Raw genomic sequence first — 22,526 nt, forward strand, 5'->3', positions numbered from 1 at the left:
CTTGTAATATTTTCCTATAAATACCTCTTTGTGTGAGATGAATAAACACACTTGAATCTCTATTCTCACAGAAACATTACTCTCTCTCTCTGTTTATCATTTCATACTTGTCCTCAAACACGTTATCAGCACGAAATTGCTCTAGAATTAGAATCGAAATTGAAAAGAGGAGAGGTAGTTCATAATCCGATCGAAGTCATTTTTTCAAACTTGCAAAAAACCTCCAAACCCTAGCTCATATCAAAGCCCTTGATTCAAGAAGCTCAGAACCAGTTTCAGAACGCCCAGAACCGGCCGGAAACAGCCTGAACCGGCCACCGGAAAAATCGAACCGCTGCTGAACCGCTGTCGAAGTGCTGCCGAGACCTGCCGAAAGCTCATGCCGAGTGCTGCCGAGTGCTGCCGAAAGCCCCTGCCGATACCTGCCGAAAGCCCCTGCCGAGTCCTGCGCAGCAGCTGCCGAGCACCTGCCGAAGCCCTGCGCAGCAGCTGCCGAGCACCTGCCGAAGCCCTGCGCAGCAGCTGCCGAGCCACCTGCAGGCCATCTGCCGAGCAGCTGCGCAGCAGCTGCCGAGCTCCTGCCGAGCAGCTGTCGACACATCTGTCGACAACTTTTCCGGCGACTTTCGGACAACTTTCCGGCGACTTTTCCGGCAATTTTTGGACAACTTTTTCCGGCAATATTATTCCAAGGTAATATTTACTAAAAGTTCCCGTTTTTGAGTTTTTACTCTATTCTTCTTCTCTTTATTTTTCTCGGGAACTTACAATCAAAAGCGGAATTCCAAGAAATTCACGCTAAACGAACTAAGAGCGTTCGTAATTATGAACTAAGAGTGTTCATAATATTCGGACTAAGAGTGTCCGCAAAACATCATTGTTTTGGTCTAAAGATTATTGATTTTAGATTTCGTGGAAGTTTTGAACTCCGAAACTAATATATCTTCTCTTATCTTCAGGATGTCGAATGCACCTAGACTCGACTTTCAAATGCTTGACTCAACGGGTTCGGAATACTATAGTTGGGTAACCGACGTTGAGAACCACCTCACTTCAAGAGGGATATTGCCCATAATTCAAGCTCCTAATCCAGGCCTTGTGTTCCAAAGAACACCTACAAAGCATGCACAAGCTATTATCTTGATGCGGCGCCATATGGATAAAGCTCTTAGACTAGAGTATATGTCAATGAGAGATGCTCGAGACTTATGGGTAGCGCTAGAAGAGCGTTTTGGTAATATCCAAGATACCCTCCTCCCTGACTTGAAGGTTCAGTGGAATAATATACGCTTCTCCGACTTTAAGTCTGTTGCAGAATATAATTCGGAAGCTCTTCGACTCAAAGCTATGTTGAAGTTCTGTGGAAAGCCTCTCACAGAAGATGAGCTACTTGAGAAGACTCTCTCCACCATTCCCGTCTCAGCAATTGTGATATCAAAGCAATTTCGCACAGAAGTCAATGCTGGACGAATTACAAGGTTTAATGAGCTTATTAATATTTTGTCGGTATCTGAAAAGTACGACAACATCCTTGTAAAGAATTATAATTCTAGGCCCATAGGAACCAAGAGCGTCCGTGAGGCAAATTATAATGCACCCAAAAAGGGGCGCAAGCAGCAATACCCTAATAATAAGGGACAAGAAAGGCGTACGGGCCCATATAACCACCCCAATAAAGAGAGAAACCGCAACTTTAAAGCGGACACTCGTGGTGGCAACTTCACACGTGGTGGTAACTCCACACGTGGCAACTTCACACGTGGTGGCAACTCCACACGTGGGAGAGGTGAATATAATAACAATATGGGCCGTGGAGGTCGCATCATAAGGCGTGGTAGTAGCAGTAACCCTCCTAGGGAATATCCACAACATGGACAAACTGCACCTCCAATGAAAGGAGGCAACCATAATGACGTGTGTCATAGATGCGGATCAATCGAGCATTGGTTCAAACAATGCCATGCAAGTACTAAACTAGCTGCAAGCTACAAAGAGTATAGGCAAAACAGGGAGCAAGAATCCAACCTTGCCGAAAATGAAGATAGTGAAGATGTCAATCTCACAATAGAGGACTTCAAAGCTGAACAAATGCACGAGGATGCAGCAGACTTTGATTAGAATAGTCCTTTTCTATTTTCCAAGGGCAAATGTGCCTTAATCAATAACAATTGTATTGACTTTTTCTTATGTGGTGTACCCAATGAAATATGATGTCTAGGAAAGTAATTGAGACCATGGTATTTAAGCGAGCCTCGCTCCACCAACATCTCTCTACTTCCCTGGTCATATTTCATTGGAATTACCAAACGGAATGAGCAATTACAATTTGTATAAAGTTTGATTGTACTTTGGAATAGACTTTGGAAACCTTGATGTAATCATTGGTTATTTTCCTTATTAATAAAGTATCGCATTCAATGTCATGGACATGTGTTAATATTCCGAACTTTACTCCTTTTTCAGTATGTTTTCCGGAGAAATGGAATGCCTTCTTGATAGTGGCACCACACATACTATATTACGACACAGGCAATTATTTTTATGGATGAAGCCTAGTCGATCTTCAATAACTACGATGGCAGGATCATCACAATTGATTCATGGTCGAGGACCAGCTCAATTTTGTTGCCAAATGGCACGAATATTAATATCATCGAAGCTCTATATGCTCCTAGGGCTGGAAGAACCCTATTGAGTTTTAAAGATATAAGAGCCAATGATCTTCATGTGGAAACACATTGTGAGAATGGACAAGAGTTCCTTTGCATTACCTCTAATAACTACGGAAATACACGAGTATTAGAGAAACTTATGTGTCGCTCTAGTGGATTATATGCAACCACTATCAGAGTAATTGAATCCAACCATGTCATGAATGAAAATTTATGGGATTCTGACACATATAGACTTTGGCACGACCGCTTGGGTCACCCAGGTCGTGATATGATGCTCCGTATATTAAAAACTTCACACGGACATCCATTCTTCAAAACGAAAAGAAGTACGAACCAAAGATTGGTCGAAAGAACTACTTCATATCATTCGTTTTGTAAGGCTTGCTCTTTAGCAAAGGTAGGATCAAGACCATCCTATGCAAAGGACTCTAAAGAAAATATACCATTCTTGCAAAGAATACAAGGTGATATTTGTGGACCTATTCAACCAACTTGCGGACCATTTAGATATTTTATGGTGTTGGTTGATGCATCGACACGCTGGTCACATGTCATGCTATTATCCACGAGAAATGCTGCATTTGCTAAACTCCTAGCACAGATCATTAAATTAAGGGCTCACCACCCTGATCATCCTATTAAGTCAATTCGTCTTGACAATGCTGGAGAGTTTACATCAAAAACTTTTGATGATTATTGCATGTCCATTGGGATCGAGGTTGAACACCCTGTACCTCATGTACACACCCAAAATGGTCTCGCAGAAGCTGCCATTAAAAGACTTCAAATGGTTGCTCGAGCATTGGTTATGCGCACCAATCTCCCTATTTCTGCTTGGGGCTATGCAATATTGCACGCAGCTGTGCTTATTCGTCTGAGGCCCACTGCCACCCAACCATTTTCTGCTTCCCAGATGGTCACTGGGTATGAGCCCGATGTCTCACACTTACGAATATTCGGGTGTGCAGTCTATGTGCCAATTGCGCCGCCACAGCGCACCAAAATGGGTCCTCAAAGACGATTAGGTCTTTATACTGGATATGACTCTCCCACCATTATCCGCTATATAGAGCCCTTGACAGGCGATCTATTTACCGCTAGATTTGCGGATTGTCACTTTGATGAGACAGTCTTCCCATCATTAGGGGGAGACATGAACAGTAATGTTCAACAGAAAAGACAGGAATTGTCGTGGTTTGTCCCCACTCTGTCTCATCTTGATCCCCGAACAGCACAATCTGAAATAGAAGTGCGGAGGATTCTCGATCTTCAGAACGTAGCAGAATCAATGCCTGATGCGTTTTCTGATATCGCTAAAGTGACAAGATCACATATACCTGCTGCAAATGTGCCTGCAAGGATTGATGTCCCTAACACTAGAGGACATGATGCCATCTCAAGAATACATGAGAATGGCGCCAACGTCCCCTATATGGGTGATGTAGTGGCTAGACCCATGGCTCCCGCCAGGAAGCGCGGGAGGCCCATTGGTTCGATGGATTCTCGCCCAAGAAAGAAAGCGAGTTTGGCACAAAATAATCCATTAATCATCGATACAATTAATCCCTCTCATGAAAATATTCCGGATTATGGTTATGTCAAAGAGACATCATTGGAGGACGCTCCAATAAAAGAACCAATTCCAGAGAATAGAGAGATCTCCATGAATTACACTAGTATACATGGGGTGATGGATAGAAATTCTATGACTATTAATGATGCTTTTGCATATCATATTGCAAAAGGAATTATAGAATACGATGATATCGAACCTCGCTCCGTTGAAGAATGTCAACGAAGAGCAGATTGGTCTAAATGGAAAGATGCGATCCAGACTGAATTGGATTCACTAACAAAGAGACAGGTATTTGGGTCTATAATGCTGACACCACCAAATATAAAACCTGTTGGCCATAAATGGGTCTTTGTTAGAAAGCGTAATGAGAAAAATGAGGTTGTTAGATACAAAGCCCGCCTTGTGGCACAAGGTTTCTCACAACGCCCTGGAATCGACTACGAGGAGACATATTCTCCCGTAATGGACGTTATAACGTTCCGCTACCTTGTCAGTTTGGTAGTTTCCGAAAAACTTGACATGCAGCTTATGGATGTGGTTACAGCATATCTCTATGGGGATCTAGATTCAGAGATATATATGAAGGTTCCAGATGGACTTCAATTACCCAAATCAAATGGCTCTAAACCACGGAGCGCGTTTTCAATAAGATTGAGACGCTCACTATATGGATTGAAACAATCCGGACGGATGTGGTATAACCGTCTAAGTGACTACTTGATTAGGAAGGGATATATTAACAATGAAATATGCCCATGCGTGTTCATTAAAAGAACAAGTTCCGGATTTGCAATTATAGCAGTATATGTCGATGACATGAATCTAATTGGAACTCTAAATGAGTTAAAAGAAACTGCTAAATATTTGAAATCCGAGTTTGAGATGAAAGATCTTGGGAAAACACGGTTTTGTCTCGGAATAGAACTCGAGCACCGTAGTGATGGGATTATGATCCATCAGTCAGCATATACTCAAAAATTACTAAGGCGCTTTAATGAAGATAAAGCAAAGCCTGTGAGTACTCCCATGATCAGCCGTAGCCTTGAGCCCAGAAAAGATCCATTTCGTCCAAAGGATGAGGACGAAGGCTTATTAGAGGCTGAAGTGCCATATCTAAGTGCAATAGGTGCATTATTGTACTTAGCTCAATGCACAAGACCGGATATCTCATTCGCAGTGAACTTGTTGGCTCGACATAGTTCCTCGCCAACACGCCGCCATTGGATTGGTATAAAGACAATCTTTCGATACTTAAAAGGTACGATTGATATGGGCTTGTTTTATCCCTACAGGGAGAAAAGAAAGGACGGAAGTATGGGATTAGATCCCATATGGCAAAAAGCCACCTTCCGCAATATGAACGCCGGCGACACTTTCCATGGTGGCCGACGTTCTCCTCCTCCCCTCCATCAAAATGATAATGATGTTTTGATGGGCTTTGCTGATGCAGGGTATCTCTCTGACCCTCACAAAGGTCGCTCCCAAACAGGTTATGTCTTTACCATGGGAAGCACCGCGATATCTTGGAGATCCACGAAACAGACCCTTGTTGCTACTTCCTCAAATCATGCAGAGATTATTGCTCTACATGAAGCTGTGCGTGAATGCATATGGCTAAGGTCTGTAAATAGACACATTCGAGGAACCTGTGGTTTGAAGTCCACCACAGAAGAACCTACATGCATTTACGAAGATAATGCAGCTTGTATTGAGCAAATGAAATTAGGTTTCATCAAGGGGGACAATACCAAGCATATATCGCCAAAATTCTTCTACAATCAGCAACAACAAACACTTCTGAAAATTGAAGTAAATCAAATCCGATCAGAGGAAAATGTAGCGGACTTATTTACTAAGTCGTTACCAAAATCCCCTTTCGAGAAACATGTGAAGAGTATCGGATTGAGAAGGCTATCCGAACTCCCACGATCTTCAGGGGGAGTCTAAATCAGGGGGAGTATCCAGTTACATACTCCACACTCAAACGCGCGTTGTGCTCTTTTTCTCCTTCGACCAAGGTTGTTTTTTCCCACAGGGTTTTATTACTTGGCAAGGTTTTTAACGAGGCAATTTCGAAGCGCACGACCTAAACAATACTATTTGACATGAAATATCCAAGGGGGAGTGTTGTAGTATATATGATTCACATGTACAAAACATGAGTCATAGTATAAATGTCTATATCATGTATACAAATAGGTACTTGAGTGTATAATGTAGGTATTGTGACTTGTGTGACAAGCTTTATGCCAAAGGGCAACAAGCATGGCATTTTATCATCATCACAGCCACCATAGAAGGCTGCAGCTGTGAATGTAGAGGTTATCAAATTGAGTTACTCTTTGAGCTTTCACACTTGTAATATTTTCCTATAAATACCTCTTTGTGTGAGATGAATAAACACACTTGAATCTCTATTCTCACAGAAACATTACTCTCTCTCTCTGTTTATCATTTCATACTTGTCCTCAAACAGTAAGTAAAAAAGTTTGACTTTCAAGACTATAAAAATGGTGAATATCAAGGAAGCAATCACTAAATAACACCGCAGGATTCCATATGTACACAAATTAAGCCATGGATTGGTCATTTCCATTAGTCACAGAATCATCACCCAAAACTACTCTCCTCTCCACATTCTTGTAGGTATAACCCCTAGCCAAATACCCATAAACACATGAATTCAACCCATTCATGGCTGCCAAAAGCCAGAAGAAATTGTCCAAGCGGCTTCCACTCAAGTCCTTCCCAAACCAACTCCTCCCATCCTTCTCTGTAACATGATCTATAGCAATAATTAAAAAGCTGCTCAAGAAGCTCCCAACCCCAATCACACTCAAGTACAAAGCAACCCCTAAACTTCTCATTGAGTCAGGAACTTGGTCATAGAAATACTCTTGCAAACCGACCAGAGCAAATGCATCCCCTACACCAAGAATTATGTACTGGGGTGCTAACCAGAACACACTCATAGCTTGTGGATCTGCATATCTTAGCCTTTTTCGTTCAACAAGTGCTGCCACGGACATTGCTATCACCGTAAGTATCATCCCAAATCCGATCCTATGGAGGATATTCATACCCCTTTCATTTCCGGTGGCTTTCCGTAGAATTGGAACAAGAATTTTGTCATAGACAGTGACTGAGATTAGCATTGCTATGGCTCCAAGAGAGAAAATGGTGGCTGGTGGGATCTTGAAGTTGTTAGTAATATTTCGGTTCATAGTAGCAGCTTGTTTAACAAAGAAGGTCGGGGCTTGTGCCAAACACACTGCATTTGTTAATGAGGTGAGCCAAATGGGGATCATGCTCAAGATGAGTTTCAACTCCTCCACTCTTGTCAATGTAGCCAATCTCCAAGGGTTGTGCTTCTGTTCACAAGATGGGTAGTTCTCATTCTCTTCAATTATTGCGGCCTTGTCTAGAAACCTACGGATCAAATCCTATTAGTACTGAAGTGTGAGTTTCAAGGCTCAATCATCCCGATGAATACTTTAAAATCAGAAATTAAGAATTAACTGAAGACTTTCAAATTCAATCTTTAATGTTTAATTAAATGTCGGTGTTATTTTAAAAATCATAGTACAATTTATCTAATTGTTGAACTTGAAACTCCTCAATAAGTCATTATTATAATGTTTTCATTGGAGACTTTCCCTAAGTTTCAATACATATATTACAAAATAAGTTACAAAAATATATACATATTGTACTTTATAATTGCTAAAACCTTTTTCAGATAATTTAAGTTTTTGGCAACATTTGATATAGAATTATAGACAGCTAAAAGTGATTAATGAATTATAATAGCATTTTGTAAGTTCTTTTTACTACACTTCCAAGTGCTTTCACGGAAACTAGTTAAAAAACTATATTTTAACAAAAATGTTTCCAAGCATATAAGAAAGCGATAGGCAATACTATATGGACCCTAACTATGATTCAAAATCTATATAGGAGATGACGGGCTTAGAAGCTGCTTACCTGAGCCTATTTGTGTGAAGTAGAAGCCTTCCTTGGGAGCACTTCTCTGACTTGGGAACTTCAAATAGCAGATCAGGGTTTTGAGGATTGGGCAAATTTCTTTTTCTAATGGCTGCAACCAAGACCTGTAGCATGGGTCTCAAAGGGCTTCCTTGTGCCACTCTATAACGGTAACAATACTTCCCCATATAAAACGTCACTATTGCAATAGCCAGGGTGATTGTGAGAACAAGATCTGCTACGCCCCAGCTCACTGAGTCCTGAACGTAAACAATCACAGTTACACCAAGAAACAGCCCACAACAAAGTGCAAAGTTCCACCAGTTGAAGAAGGACATTTTCTTCTTTCTTTCTTCCAAGTGATCATCGTCGAATTGGTCAGCGCCAAAGCTTTGAAGACATGGCTTGTGACCTCCGGTTCCAACAGAGATGAAGTACAACGCAACAAAAAGTAACACTTCATGAAGCTTTCTAGGCTGTCGACACATCTTCGTTTTGCAAGGCTTTAGACTTGGGATGAATTGCGACATTGTCAAGAGACTCAGACCCTGACGATTAACGAAATTTTCAAAAGCATTACTCCAATATTCATGACTAACGATCATCATAATAATTTGATATATATTTAGAATATTTAGTATGATATTTAGTTATTTACCATTAGATATATGAGGGATGAAAACATAACCATGTTGAATCGACCAGTGTAGGCATCTGCTAAGAACCCTCCGATTAAAGGCATGATTGTCGTCACTCCTGTCCAATAGTTCACATTTTTTGCTGCGGTTTTGATGTCTTGATGAAGCACTTCGGTGAGGTACGTGATGAGATTTGTTGCTATTCCAAAGTAACTCAGCCTCTCACTAAATTCAATAGCTGATTGAGGTACAAAATTAAATGTCGGTCACAATCATAGACAAAGTCCAAACTATCATCTCCAGGTTATCAGTAACTTTCAATGGAAATATCTACCAACTTTTACTAATAAATTCCATTGATATTAATGAAATTCTTTATGCATGGAGACAAACAATACCTCGAATCAGGGATAGAAAATGACACAACTGCTTCGTGTAGGCAACAATTATTTCAGGGAAGAGATAAATTGCTGTCAAATATGTTGCCAGCTAGGTTTTTTCAATCAGTTGCCAAAAGAATTGAACTTGCTGATCTAAATTGCTAAAAGCCAAGAAACTAATTAGCTACATCATGTTTTACTTCTCAGTTGTTAACTAGTTTAAGAACCAAAAAGATGACACCAGACTGGTTGTGAAGTAACTTGCCTAGTGAGTTTCAAACCACATCAAGAGGGTTTCGTATATTTTCTCTGGAACGTGGAAACTACTATAAGTTTTTAACTGAGACTTACTGTAAGAAGATAAACATTGACATAATCGGAACTTGAAAGAGTAATGAACCAGCAAATACCGTGTTAAGAGTTGGCTAGCTATGAGGAGAGACAGACTTACTGATGATAAACAGAGAAGCTTTCCAAACGCCTGTTGAAGCACGTAGAGGAACTGTTCCTTTGTAATCTATAGATGAATCATGAACCAAATTCTCTTCCTCCCTTTTTGTTTCTCCTCCTCCTCTTTTTAATCTCTTTTCGACTTCTTGCAGCTCCATCTTTGGTATTGGTAATGAAAAGAGGGAAAGATATGGTCTGTTTAGAACTTGGAAGTTTTGTTATCAAATTGTGCTTTCTTTTCACTGATTTTATAGCTGGGGGATTCTATACTGGGGTAGAAACGTGCTCAATTTGTTAGTTTCTTATGAAAGCAAATTAGTTACAGTCTATTATTAGTTACTGGCACCAGTAACTATTAAACCTAAACGTTATCCAAAAAAACCACTCACATTTCTGCCTACTCCACTTTTCTGATTAATTACATTCTTTCTTATTTGAATGCCTAGCTACATTCCCATTTGAATATATTCAAGCATCAAGGAAAACTAGTTTATGTGATTAGGAAACCAATAAGATCGTCCCATAAAACCATGAGCATTAGGAAAACTGGTCACTCCTAACTATTTACAGAACTAATCTATCTTTTAATCTCTTTTTGGGAGACAGTACTAGGCTTTTATAGCTACCAGTGAATGTTTGAAAAAGCTTGAGACCTTACAATAATTTAACAAAAAAAAAAAAACTCTACGAACAAAGATCGGGTTCTTCCAGCCTCAGATGCTTTGGAAAGAATACAAATCTCATAATGCTAAAACTATTGATAGGTTAACGGATACGATTCCCATGTACTGTTAATTTGTTAATTAAAGTTCAACCAGTAATCCTACATATTAAATAGTATAAGTATGGTATTAAATTGATCTCCTACCACAGAGCAGCTTCATATTCTTAGCTTCCACAGCCACTCAGTGTAGAATTAAAAGTTGTACCTTTTCTCTGTTGATTCTTAAGAAGCTTCTTGTGTTTGTTCTAAGCATAGCTGGCCTAACCAATTAAAGCGAAACGTTGTTATTATAGTGGTTAGATACATAAATGAAGTTTGCCTCCTCTGCTTTCGTTTTTCTCCTTCTCCTTTTCCATCAAACTGAATATAAAGATAAGAGTTTCAAAAGGAAAGAGGATTTTCACAAGCCTTGATTTGTTTTGGTCAACTCAAACTTTGTGGTGGACTCTCTGTTGGGGAATATAAATGATTGATGTCTAGCTAGGATTTGAAGGTCTTCGTGGGAGGTATATATTCAAAGTGCTTGAGTAGGTTGTGAGCAAGAACCAAAAAAAGTTTGGAATCTGCAATTGTAATAATGTTAACAATATACTTTTGCCTTTGGTATACCAAGTGTTTGGGATTCTTTATCAGGATTAACTGGAGAAGCTTTGAAGCAGTTTCATCAACTATTTTGACTCAGATAATGGCCTCCTTAATATAACCATTTCTAGTTGAGTTGTTTAATCATCAAATCCTTAGCCTATGTTTGGTTGTGTGTTACAGAGTGATATGAATGAGCTTAATTCTCTATCTTTTAGTTTTATTTTCTTGGAAAAGAAAAAGTACAAACTGAAAAATAGTATACATGGAAAAATTTATTCCAGTATCAATTAAGTACAAATTCACAATAATAAAAGGAAAAATACAAGAAGAAAAAGTAACAATAATATGAAACTATACTTACAGTGCTTGTTTCATCTAATCTTTGCCTATACTGAGAGAGACCCTGATTAGCTTCCCATACTTCCAGGTACCAGTGCAAAACATTAGAGACAGCCGAAGGGTGTCGTGTACTTCTTCTACTATGGTCAACTAAAACCAGCCCTGCTCTTTCTCTTTGGCCTCTAGAAGTAAATGCATGAAAAGAAGCTAGAATGTATCCCCCTTCCTGTCAAAAAACCAAAGTGTATATGCCTACTTTCGCTTTTCCTTTTATAGTTAGATGTTCTTAGTTAGAGCAACAAGTTTTCTTATTCATGTCACCCGATAGATTTGCAACATTGATGGTAGTTCCTTGAGGAAGTCCAGTGGTCGAAGCTGCCTCCTGTGCTGCTAGTGCCTTCTTGCTTATTATGTGGTAAATATCCAACAAAATAGTCTGAAATGCATTCTCAACATTAAAGGCCTCCAATGCTGAAGTTTCTAAAAATGAGAGACCTTCCTTCTCAGCCAAGAGTTGAGCATCTTCTCCTGGGACAGATCTCAGGTGATTGAGGTCAGATTTATTACCGGCCATCATAATGACAATATTTGAGTCTGCATGGTCTCTGAGTTCACGTAGCCACCGTGTCACATTGTCAAATGTTTGCCTTTTGGTTATGTCATAGACCAATAGAGCACCAACAGCACCTCTGTAGTAAGCACTGGTTATGGCTCGGTACCTCTCTTGACCTGCTGTGTCCCATATTTGTGCTTTCACTGTCTTCCCCTCTACCTACATTAGAATAACATCATAAATTTGCTGTAAATACCAAGTATCTTAAGATGGAAAGTATACACAAGGCCACTGATGAGAAGAGGTATGGAATGTTAAAATTGGTTATTGCTTTGGTTTCAACTGTTCTTATCTAGTAAAGGACCTGTTTTATGAAGATGGGGAATTAAGAATGACTTATCAAATATCATTTTGCAGTTACTGCCTTAAAGTTGCATGTCATACATGGTTTCTACCGTTCATCATAAGAGAACACCATACATAACCTACACACAACCTTGACACTAAGCACTTACGTTATATCTTAAAGTTAAGATATGGTAGTATCATAATGGGGTACAGTTTGTGTAATTTAGGTTCAAATGCTACCAAACAAGGTAAGTACAATACAGAACGGCAGGCAAGGACTTTTACCTGAATCACTAGTCATCTACAAATACCACCAAGGGACTTTCTTTTCATATAAGACATCTAAGAACAACAACCACCTAGTTTGGGAACTTTGCCTGTGTCCACATTAGAGGGAGATAAAAAATCTTCTATCAACCAAAATTTCTATTTGTTTGCTTTTTCCATCTGTCTTGCATTTCATTTGTGTTGATTTCAATCAATTTGAAATTATCAAAAGGGATTTTGACGATTCTAATTCATGGATTACTCAACTAAAAATTTGAAGGATTTCCCATACTTCCTAACCTCAACCTAACCTTACAGCCTCACACACCCTTGTGCTCTAAAGTTTCTCTCAATCATCAATGCCTTATCACACACACTTGGCTCTAGGTCTCTTTGTAACAAATGTTCTTAACATAGACATTCTCTTAATACCTCTACAACTTCTTTTAGACCCAAAGCTCTTGACCAAATCCTAAAAACTAATACCATCACACCAATACATAGAAGTCTAAACCATATTCCCGTGGACAAGAAATAACCAAACTATACTCCAACATTGTTTACTAGTCAAAATAGAAAAACCTGATCAATCATATACCAACATAGATGTTCAAACACATTAAAATGCAGAAAATTGGAGCTTAATTTCAACTCTAGAGCAAACCAACCTGTAATGTCCTGGTTGCAAATTCAACTCCAATGGTGGACTTGGACTCCAAACAAAACTCATTCCTCGTAAACCTGGAAAGAATGTTGGACTTTCCGACACCCGAATCTCCAATCAACACAATCTTGAAGAGGTAATCATATTCGTGATCGACCTTGTACGCCATATGTTCTACTCCTTACACCACCCCAGACCTGCCAGATGCAATTCGCCCATAAATACCAAGAAAAAGAAATGCCATTAACAATCATAAAACAAGAATCAAAAAACCATTTTCCGATACCAACATTTTTAGTGTCAATAAGTTTTTCCTAGATAAAAATGAAGAGTGATCGATACAGAAGGGAGACTAACCATAAAACAATGGTGTGCAGAATGGTGATAAAGAATGATTATTGGGATTTGAAAGCTCCGTTTTGTTGGCGATGTTATTGCATTGAAGAGATTTGCGATGTTATTGCATTGAAGAGATTTGAGGAAACGGACAAGAGAGAAGAGAAGGAGAAGAAGAAGAAAAAGGAGGTATTTTTCGAAGCCAATGAGAAGAAACAGAAAACGGATGAAAATGCACTTAAAACGGCCTTTCACGAGCGGAACTCGGAGTGTTTGTGTAAACGACCAATTGGACGACAAGGTGTACTAGATACCTCACATGAACCAACACGTCGTTATTGATGCTCATAGCACCAATCAAACCAAAGTGAACCAAACAAGATCAGTCCTGAGAAAAGTACTGTTCGACTTAGAACAAACGAACTTGGAAAGACGTACGGTTAGGTCCATAGAATTATACATTTGTTGAATATGTCGACTGATTATCAACAATTAGAGATTTGTCCACAACCGACACATGATAATCAATCAAGAATCTCATATGATATTTTGGTTATTGTTTTACTCACATTTCATTTTCCTAAAGAATGAACGCTAATTAAAATCCGAACTCTTGTTATCAACCGAGATGGCTTAGATTCCATAAATTCGGAGTGGACAGCCAATAAAAAAGTCATATATCCTTGATGATATCCCATTCTTTCCCTGCCGAGCTGCCTCTCTTCGGCATTCCAAGTACTCTCTGCCTTCCCTTTCTATAACATACCCTTAGCTTTTCACCGGTTAGAGAGGCCCTCTTGACCTTGTGTAGCAAATAACTGGTCCAAAATTTCTCCTTGTCTTATATGTTTTGTTTCTGTTCATAACTTCATATCTAGGAAAATATTGATATGTACCTCGGTTAAATATATACGGCTTCTTTTTTTGAGAAAATATGTCAATCTATATTAAGCTGTAAGTACCAGAAGGATTATAATCTAGTTCGGTTACATCGGAAATAAAATTAAGGGCCGGGTACAACACCCCACGAAGCTTACTGGCCATAATAGAGAGCATAACGAGCGAATTGACGTGCCACTATGTTCGCTTGGCAATATAGGTGACCGAATGAAGAGTCCGAAAGAAAAGAAAGATGATGGAATATGTCATCGCACACACGTCCAAGATCACGACCAGTTGCTTCTACTTCTACATGGTATGTGAAAGATACATTGGAAAACATATTCTCCGACTCAAAATTAAGAGGTTGTTAGCAGGGTAGTACTTCATCCGGTGATGCACCCATTGAGTAGAATCTATATGCATGCATTAATAGAACAGACTGAAGCAAGCATGCTCCTTGTGCTATGTGCCAAGAACTATTGTCTGCCACACCTTGTATTCGGCATGTTTATGAGGCTTGTCTGCCACATTTTATTTTCTTGTCTTCTCCATGCTTGTAGTTTAAATATGTGTTCTCTTTTGTAATCAATTACTACAATCAATTCAAGCAATTCCATTTTTCTTCATGGTATCAGAGCTACTGCTTAATAGCTCTTGATTCTTTGATCTCCAAAACCTACTCTTCATGGTATCAGAGCTACTGCTTAATAGCTCTTGATTCTTTGATCTCCAAAACCTTTCCTGGGTGTATGGAGTAATTTTCTCCATGCACCCACGCTGGGTGTATGGAGTAATTTTCTCCATGCACCCACGCTGGGTGTATGGAGTAATTTTCTCCATGCACCCACGCTGGGTGTATGGAGTAATTTTCTCCATGCACCCACGGGTCTAAACCAATTGCAGCATCTCCGAATCTTTCTTCTTAGTTCAGCTTTCAATTCAACACAATTATGGCAGAAGCATCATGTTTCAATTCCCCACCCAATCCCAACAACCCTTCTCCTCATATCTTCATCAACTTCTTCTGCTGATTGCAGCATCTATGACCCTTCTTCTTAGTTCAATCTCCGATGAACCATGCTGGAGCAGCCTCCCGATGAACCATGCCGGGCCATTCAATCTCCGATGAACCATGCCGGAGCAGCGTCCCGATGAACCATGCGGCCATGCCGGAGCAACGTCTCTGATGAATCAGCAATGCTGCATCTCTCTTCTTCATTCGCCGCTCTACTACAATGATCTCTCTTCTACTTAAATCTTCTTCTGCTCCTCATCTCCTCATCCTTTGAGATATTATATTCCAAACTCACTTTCTATAATCTGCCCACTCTCGGTCATCTTCTCCCACTCATCTATGTATCTCTCTATTTAATCATCCTTCAAGTTTTTAATCCCTATTCCGTCTTTTTCTCCCACATCCTCCTCCTGGTATCTCTTTTCCCACATCTTCCCCATTGTCTGCCACACCAAGTCAAAGCAATTACATCAAGACAAAAGAGTCTTGTCTGCCACATCTTCCCTTTTCCTTTGTTAGTTTCTTTTTCCCATGCTTCACACTCTCCCTCTTTTTCTTGTCTGGTGTACCACGTTCCTCTTGCTTTCCTGTTGTTTTTGTTTCTCTTCCTTGTTTTTTGCTCTTGCTTTTGCTTTTGCTGTATTCAAGTCTCTTCCTCACTTTTGTTTCATCGTTATTCACATCATCTTTTTCTTCTCCCCAATTTGCTTGTGTGGACTATTCACTTTCCTCTCTCCTTCTCTAACCATGTTCTTCTTTCACACTTTAATTGCACAGCAATTTTCTCTTCTACATCAGCGTGGCTCGTCTTTCTTCTTCATCGTCGTCCTTTCTTGCACTTCAATCCCGGCTCCAGGTCCGCAGATTTGAGGGACCCTTTGGATTCGTGCGTCTGCGGTACAGTAGATTTACTCCTCTCAAAATTCAACCTGTTTCACACTACTTCTTTAATCTCTCTCATCTTTGGGGTGTGTCACCTCTTCTGCTGCTCATTTTCTCTCTGTCAAATTGATAGATGCATCACACTTTCTCTTTCTCTTTTCGTTAGTTCCAATGGTATACATTCAGCTTCTTTTCAACTTGAAAGAAATCCTTCTCCTCCTCTCGGCATTGGGCAACCATCTTCTTCTCCAACTTCAATCAGCAACCATTCCACTTGTCGGCTCAAAACAAATGTTTGGTAAACAAATTCTGTTTCTCTTCGACTTTGGCGAACTACTTCTCTCGCATCAGCAAACTTTGCTAAGATATTTTCACAACGAGTCATACGGAGCATACTTATCAACTAAGTTTCAATCTGATAGCTCGATCACCGACCTTCAGCTTGCGGGGGCGTAATAGAACAGACTGAAGCAAGCATGCTCCTTGTGCTATGTGCCAAGAACTATTGTCTGCCACACCTTGTATTCGGCATGTTTATGAGGCTTGTCTGCCACATTTTATTTTCTTGTCTTCTCCATGCTTGTAGTTTAAATATGTGTTCTCTTTTGTAATCAATTACTACAATCAATTCAAGCAATTCCATTTCTCTTCATGCATGACAGTATGAATATGATGAGCCTTTGCGTGAAAAGTGAAAATTATTGAAATGTACCCATCAAGGATGTTCGTTTCTACAATCAAGTCTTTTTTTCTTTTTCTTTTTTGAGAAAACGATATATATTCGTTCAATCAACCATAAAGCATACAATGGGGAGGACATGAACCAAAACCCAAAAAACCTCAATTACAGAGCCCAAACTGTAACCACGATACACCATTTTCAAGGCTACATTGATCATATGACCTCGAATGTTCCAATAATACCTCAAAATCAACCGCAAAGAAGGTTGCGTCCTCTTCAACGTACCGTGTCCAAAAAGTACCAAACCACATGTAAAGGATCGCTCGTCAGCGAATCGACACCATAAGTAAACCAGAATTGAACCAAGTAGGAACCCAACCCTATCTCAAAAGAGTAGGGACTTATTAACACTAACCTAACCAAAACAGAAACCCTACTAAAAACCAAAAGACTATTGTCACGAACCATGTACCATCGTCGAGTAAACGGGCCAGACCATTTGGACATCCCCATTGCCGGAATAGTGAGATCGATGACCAAACTCCCCATACCAAATCCGAACCGCAGTGGGCCTTGAATAGCGAAACAAACGCCTGGAGCCTCCTCCAACCTGAGCTCGCCTCTATAAATCCACCCTAGCTGGACGGAGACCCGCCCCCACCCATGAACAAATGACTATATTTATACACACACACACACACACAAACAAAGTTTCTTAGGTACGGACTTCTCAGGTACGGACGTCCGTACCTAAGCATAAGGTATGGATTTCCCATTTTCCCGTACTTTTCGATCACCAATTTACATCTTAACCGTTCATTTTTTAAGTCATAATGTATAGATCATCTCTGCAAAATTTCAGCCAAATTGATGATCGTTAAGACATTCAAAACTGCAATTTACAACAATGAATACGAACAGTTCTGAATCTGTCGAATCGGAACCGTTCGTATTCATTGTTGTAAATTGCAGTTTTGAAATAATAAGGTAGAAATAAACAATAGCTAGATTGCTAGAATGTCAGAGGATTAGGTTGAAAAAATTATTACAGCAATAAGGCGGAAAACGTCTATCCATTTACATATGTGATAACAAGTTGTTGTCATTTTCAGTAAGGCGATTTTTGTTCTTTTGTTTGTAATTTTAGTTCTATTAGAGGAAACAAACTTCATATATGAATACTTTTTACAAATTTTTTTAATATTAATTTATATTTTTAGTTTAATTATATGTAAATAGTATAAAATATGTGTGTAATTTTTTTTTTGGTTACAAGCGGGGCCTAACGGGCCCAAACAAAAGCAGCAAAAAGAAAATTAAGTGTTAAAGGAGCTCCTCCTAGCTCTAGAAACAGCAGAGATGTCATCAAGATACGCCTGAGCAGCATGGATAGTATTAGTAGTTTTTTTTTTTGTACTAAATTTGATTTGATTTAATTAGATATAAAATTAATATATAAGACAAATATGAAAATACCATAGCTACACCTACGAGCTTTTTCTTCTTTCTTTAAGTAAATCATATATTTGTTTGTTAGTTCCAAAAGCTAGCTATTATATGTTAAACCTATCAGCTCTCAATAAACGCAAATTTCTCTCCATCTTATGAACTGTTCTCTTTTAAAATTCAATCTTTGTTATATGTGGATAGGAAATGGTCAACTATTCAAAAGTTATGTTGCAACACTTTTGCATTAAGAACCGCTTTTGGGTTAATAACATCCAAGATATTTACTATTGTTTTGAAATCATTACACGCGTCCAGAACTGTAAAAGAGGCTAGCTAGCTTGCATGAAAATTTTAAGATCTTGCTATAAATATATGTTGAAGTTCTTGGATGAGAACACTCTCATTTGTAGGCTCAAGTAGCATCATACATAGAGTACTAATATGCCTCTTCGATGGCTACTCCTTCTCAGCCTCAATGCCAATATTCTACTTCTCATTGATGCTACTCAATCAGTTGCTCGGGATGCCCGAAAGGTATATTTCCCAAGTTCTATTAGTCATATTAAGCCAAATTGACTTACATCGGCTTGTACATTTGATATGTAAACATTCAATAAGATCACTTTGCGTCGATCTTGCAAAGCTTTGTATCACTTAAAGTTAATCGAAATTGCAATTGGATGCAGGCTTATATTGTGTATATGGGCGACAAGCCAAAGAACGGGGTGCCAGTAACACCTGATCTTCATGTGAATATTCTACGAGATGTGGTTGACAACAACATTAATAATGATATTTCACATGAAGCTTTGCTTCTTCACAGCTATGGGAGAAGTTTCCATGGATTTGCTGCAATGCTCACAGAACAAGAAGTACAAAAACTAGCTGGTACTCCTGCAACCCTTCATTTGCCTTGAATAAATATTACTAGTACTTGTACGGGAATGGATAGGGTAGTGTACATACATATAAATATTATAATTAATGTAAGCATGTGTTAAAATTTACATCAAATGTATGTATACAGGAATGGATGGTGTAGTGTCTATCTTCCCAAGCAAAAAGAAGAGCTACAAAACAACAAAGTCATGGGACTTCCTTGGGTTTCCACAAACGGTGGAGATAGGCCCCCTTGAAAGGGAAATCATCATTGGTGTGATCGATAGTGGAATTTGGCCAGAGTCGGACAGCTTTAGTGATGTTGGTTTTGGTCCTCCACCTAAAAAATGGAAAGGCGTGTGTCAAGGCAATGAGAACTTTACTTGTAACAAGTATGCCAACAAATTGACCCATATAAGACAATCACCGCACCTAACGTGCATGTAAATAAATGAGCCTTTTTGCTAATATGAATTTATTTTATTATCTTGACAGCAAAATCATCGGAGCACGGTATTACCATCATTCTCGACCCTTCAAAGAAGGAGACATTGAGTCTCCAAGAGACTCAAATGGTCATGGAACCCACTGCGCATCAACAGTAGCTGGGAATTTAGTGAGAAATGCAAGCCAAAATGGTTTAGGGTTGGGAACAGCAAGAGGAGGAGTGCCATCAGCACATATTGCAGTGTACAAAGTATGCTGGGAGGATAAATGTGATGAAGCTGACGTTTTAAGGGCATTCGATGATGCCATTGCTGATGGTGTCGACATTATCAGTGCTTCCATCGGAGGTGAAGTTCCAAATGATTTTTTGCATGACGCACATATAATTGGGTCATTTCACGCCATAAAAAATGGGATATTGTGTTCGATGGCTGCTGGTAACGAAGGTCCAAAAAAAAAAACTGTGACAAACTTTGTCCCATGGGATCTTTCTGTGGCTGCTACCACCATAAACCGCCAGTTCATCACCAAGCTTCAATTGGGTAATGGTAAAATCTATGAGGTAATTAATTAAATATAGCTTTGCAACTGCTGTTCATAATTAATATTCATAATTAATTAGTACTTCTCTACATTTCCAAATAGTAACTTCTGTTTGTGTATTATAACTGCCAGGGAATTTCACCTAACGTATTTGATCTCAAGGGTAAATTCCATCTTTTAATTTATGGTGGAGACGCACCCAATAAAACAGAAGGTGGTAACAAGACTATGTCCAGGTATTCAGCTTTTAATTAGGACTTCATTCATTAAAGACTTATTAAGCTTGGTGTATCTTCTTTACTCAAGAAAAAAAAAAAAACTCCGGTAAATATTGTTTCTAACTTGATTGGTTATTAGTGTTCAATATGTTGACGCTTACCCTAGTTATCATCCACACATCATGTTTTAGATTTTATGTCATCAAAAAGTGATCATTTGCAAAATTACGTATGAAATATCCTGTTTAATATTTGATGTTACTAAATCAATTACAGGTATTGTTCCCCAAATAGCTTAGAAAAAGAATTGGTCAAAGGTAAAATTGTGCTTTGTGATAAAGGCCCTACTAAGGATGCGATTGAGAATGGGATTGGGGCGATACAGGGTCGTGCAATCGGAGTTATACTGACAGGCGAAAAACTTGCTGAGGAGTCCCCTGACGCTTATCCCATCCCTTCAACTTACGTCAATTTTGAAGAAAATAGCAACATTTACAAATACATAAATCAAACGGGGTAATTAAGGAACTAAGAAGAAGTTTAATTAACCGTGGATATTACAATATGCATATTAATTAATCTTGATTTTCATAGGAACCCCACTGCAACAATTTGGAAAAGTCAAGAGATTAATGATGTATTGGCTCCATATGTGCCCTATTTCTCATCAAGAGGTCCAAATCCTATGAATGCCAACATTCTCAAGGTGACTAGCTTGATTCTATCGTAATGAAATCTTAATCTAGCAAGAATGATATTGCAGGTGATGAAGTAGAACATGTTTAACTTGTGGCCTTGCAGCCAGACTTAGCTGCTCCAGGAACTTACATTCTAGCAGCAGTTCCCCCAACTGATGGTGACAGTAGAGCTGGATATGACTTTAAAACTGGGACATCAATGGCATGCCCCCATGCTACTGCCGTTGCTGCATACGTCAAATCATTTCACCCTGAATGGTCACCAGCTGCTATCAAATCAGCTCTCATCACTACTGGTTGGTTTGAATAATTTTCAAAGAAGAGTTTTTGATCTCTTGTAGGATAGTAGTTTTATGTTGATGTATATTGGACTAGTTATCGGACTCGAAAAAGAAATGACCTAATCATCCTTGTGCATTTTCAATCTTTTGCAGCTAAACCTATGAGTGCCAAAACTAGCCCGCAAGCTGAATTTGCATATGGAGCTGGCCTAATCAATCCTTCTAGGGCTCCATATCCTGGTTTGATATACGATCTTGATGTACAAGACTATGTAGATTTTTTGTGTTCACAAGGATACAGTGGTAAACTATTGGAACAAGTAACCGGGGACAAGACTAGCTCATGCTCATCAAAATCTAATAATGAAAAAGCCATTGATCTGAACTATCCTTCTTTTACTCTCTGCATTAAGGATCCAGAATTCGTCAATGGGGTCTTCCATAGAACTGTCACTAATGTTGGATCATCGAACTCCACATACATAGCTAAACTGTTGGCTCCATCGGGACTCAAAATCAATGTGGATCCAAGTGTGTTGTCGTTCACATCTCTAGGACAAAAGAAATCTTTTGTTGTCACAGTTAAAGGGCCGATTGAGAAATCAAATATAGCCTCTGCGTCTTTAGTGTGGGATGATGGTACTTTCCGTGTCAGGAGCCCCATCGTTGTCTATGTTACAGTTTAATTAAGAGGTGTGTCGTGTATTAAAAAATATGGATTTTGTCCATTTACCCCATTTCTAGGGATTTTTTCCCACTTACCCCATTAAGTTTTTTTTAATTCTCTCTTACCCAATACACTCTAAGGGAGTCTTCCCTAATACCCCATTAATTTTTTTTTTGTTTTTATTTTTTTAATACCATTTTGCCCCTCATCCCTTTGTTACTTTAGAGAGAGAGATAGAGAAAATGGAAGAGAGAGAAACCATAGGAGACTTCGCCGGAGCCCGTCACCGGCTGCCGGATTCCGGTCAACTTTGGCCGAAATCCGGTAATCGGCCGCCGGAATCCTGCCAACTTTCGCCGGAATC

At 39.2% G+C, this 22,526-nt stretch overlaps 3 protein-coding genes across 3 annotated transcripts; 1 reads left to right on the forward strand and 2 right to left on the reverse strand.

Annotated features, from left to right (window-relative positions):
* Positions 1-6,769: 6,769 nt before the first annotated feature.
* LOC112187093 (protein NRT1/ PTR FAMILY 5.6) lies at positions 6,770-9,907 on the reverse strand. Its single transcript, XM_024326110.2, has 4 exons — positions 9,705-9,907; positions 8,894-9,111; positions 8,236-8,783; positions 6,770-7,680 (listed from the first exon to the last, which is right to left on the reverse strand). Exons 1-4 carry the CDS (start codon positions 9,859-9,861, stop codon positions 6,822-6,824), a joined length of 1,782 nt encoding a protein of 593 aa, XP_024181878.1. The 5' UTR covers positions 9,862-9,907; the 3' UTR covers positions 6,770-6,821.
* Positions 9,908-11,271: 1,364 nt separating this feature from the next.
* Positions 11,272-13,901, reverse strand: LOC112182257 (ras-related protein Rab2BV). Its single transcript, XM_024320700.2, has 3 exons — positions 13,541-13,901; positions 13,188-13,380; positions 11,272-12,123 (listed from the first exon to the last, which is right to left on the reverse strand). The coding sequence occupies exons 2-3, from the start codon at positions 13,350-13,352 to the stop codon at positions 11,638-11,640; spliced, it is 651 nt and encodes a 216-aa protein (XP_024176468.1). The 5' UTR covers positions 13,353-13,380; positions 13,541-13,901; the 3' UTR covers positions 11,272-11,637.
* A 4,920-nt stretch (positions 13,902-18,821) lies between these two features.
* LOC112170872 (cucumisin) lies at positions 18,822-22,232 on the forward strand. Its single transcript, XM_024308156.2, has 9 exons — positions 18,822-18,963; positions 19,116-19,317; positions 19,457-19,700; positions 19,804-20,317; positions 20,431-20,534; positions 20,793-21,032; positions 21,111-21,222; positions 21,318-21,510; positions 21,649-22,232. The coding sequence occupies exons 1-9, from the start codon at positions 18,871-18,873 to the stop codon at positions 22,179-22,181; spliced, it is 2,235 nt and encodes a 744-aa protein (XP_024163924.2). The 5' UTR covers positions 18,822-18,870; the 3' UTR covers positions 22,182-22,232.
* Positions 22,233-22,526: the final 294 nt, after the last annotated feature.

This window comes from Rosa chinensis, chromosome 1 (genome assembly GCF_002994745.2).
Source record: "Rosa chinensis cultivar Old Blush chromosome 1, RchiOBHm-V2, whole genome shotgun sequence".
NCBI classification, from domain to species: Eukaryota; Viridiplantae; Streptophyta; class Magnoliopsida; order Rosales; family Rosaceae; genus Rosa; species Rosa chinensis.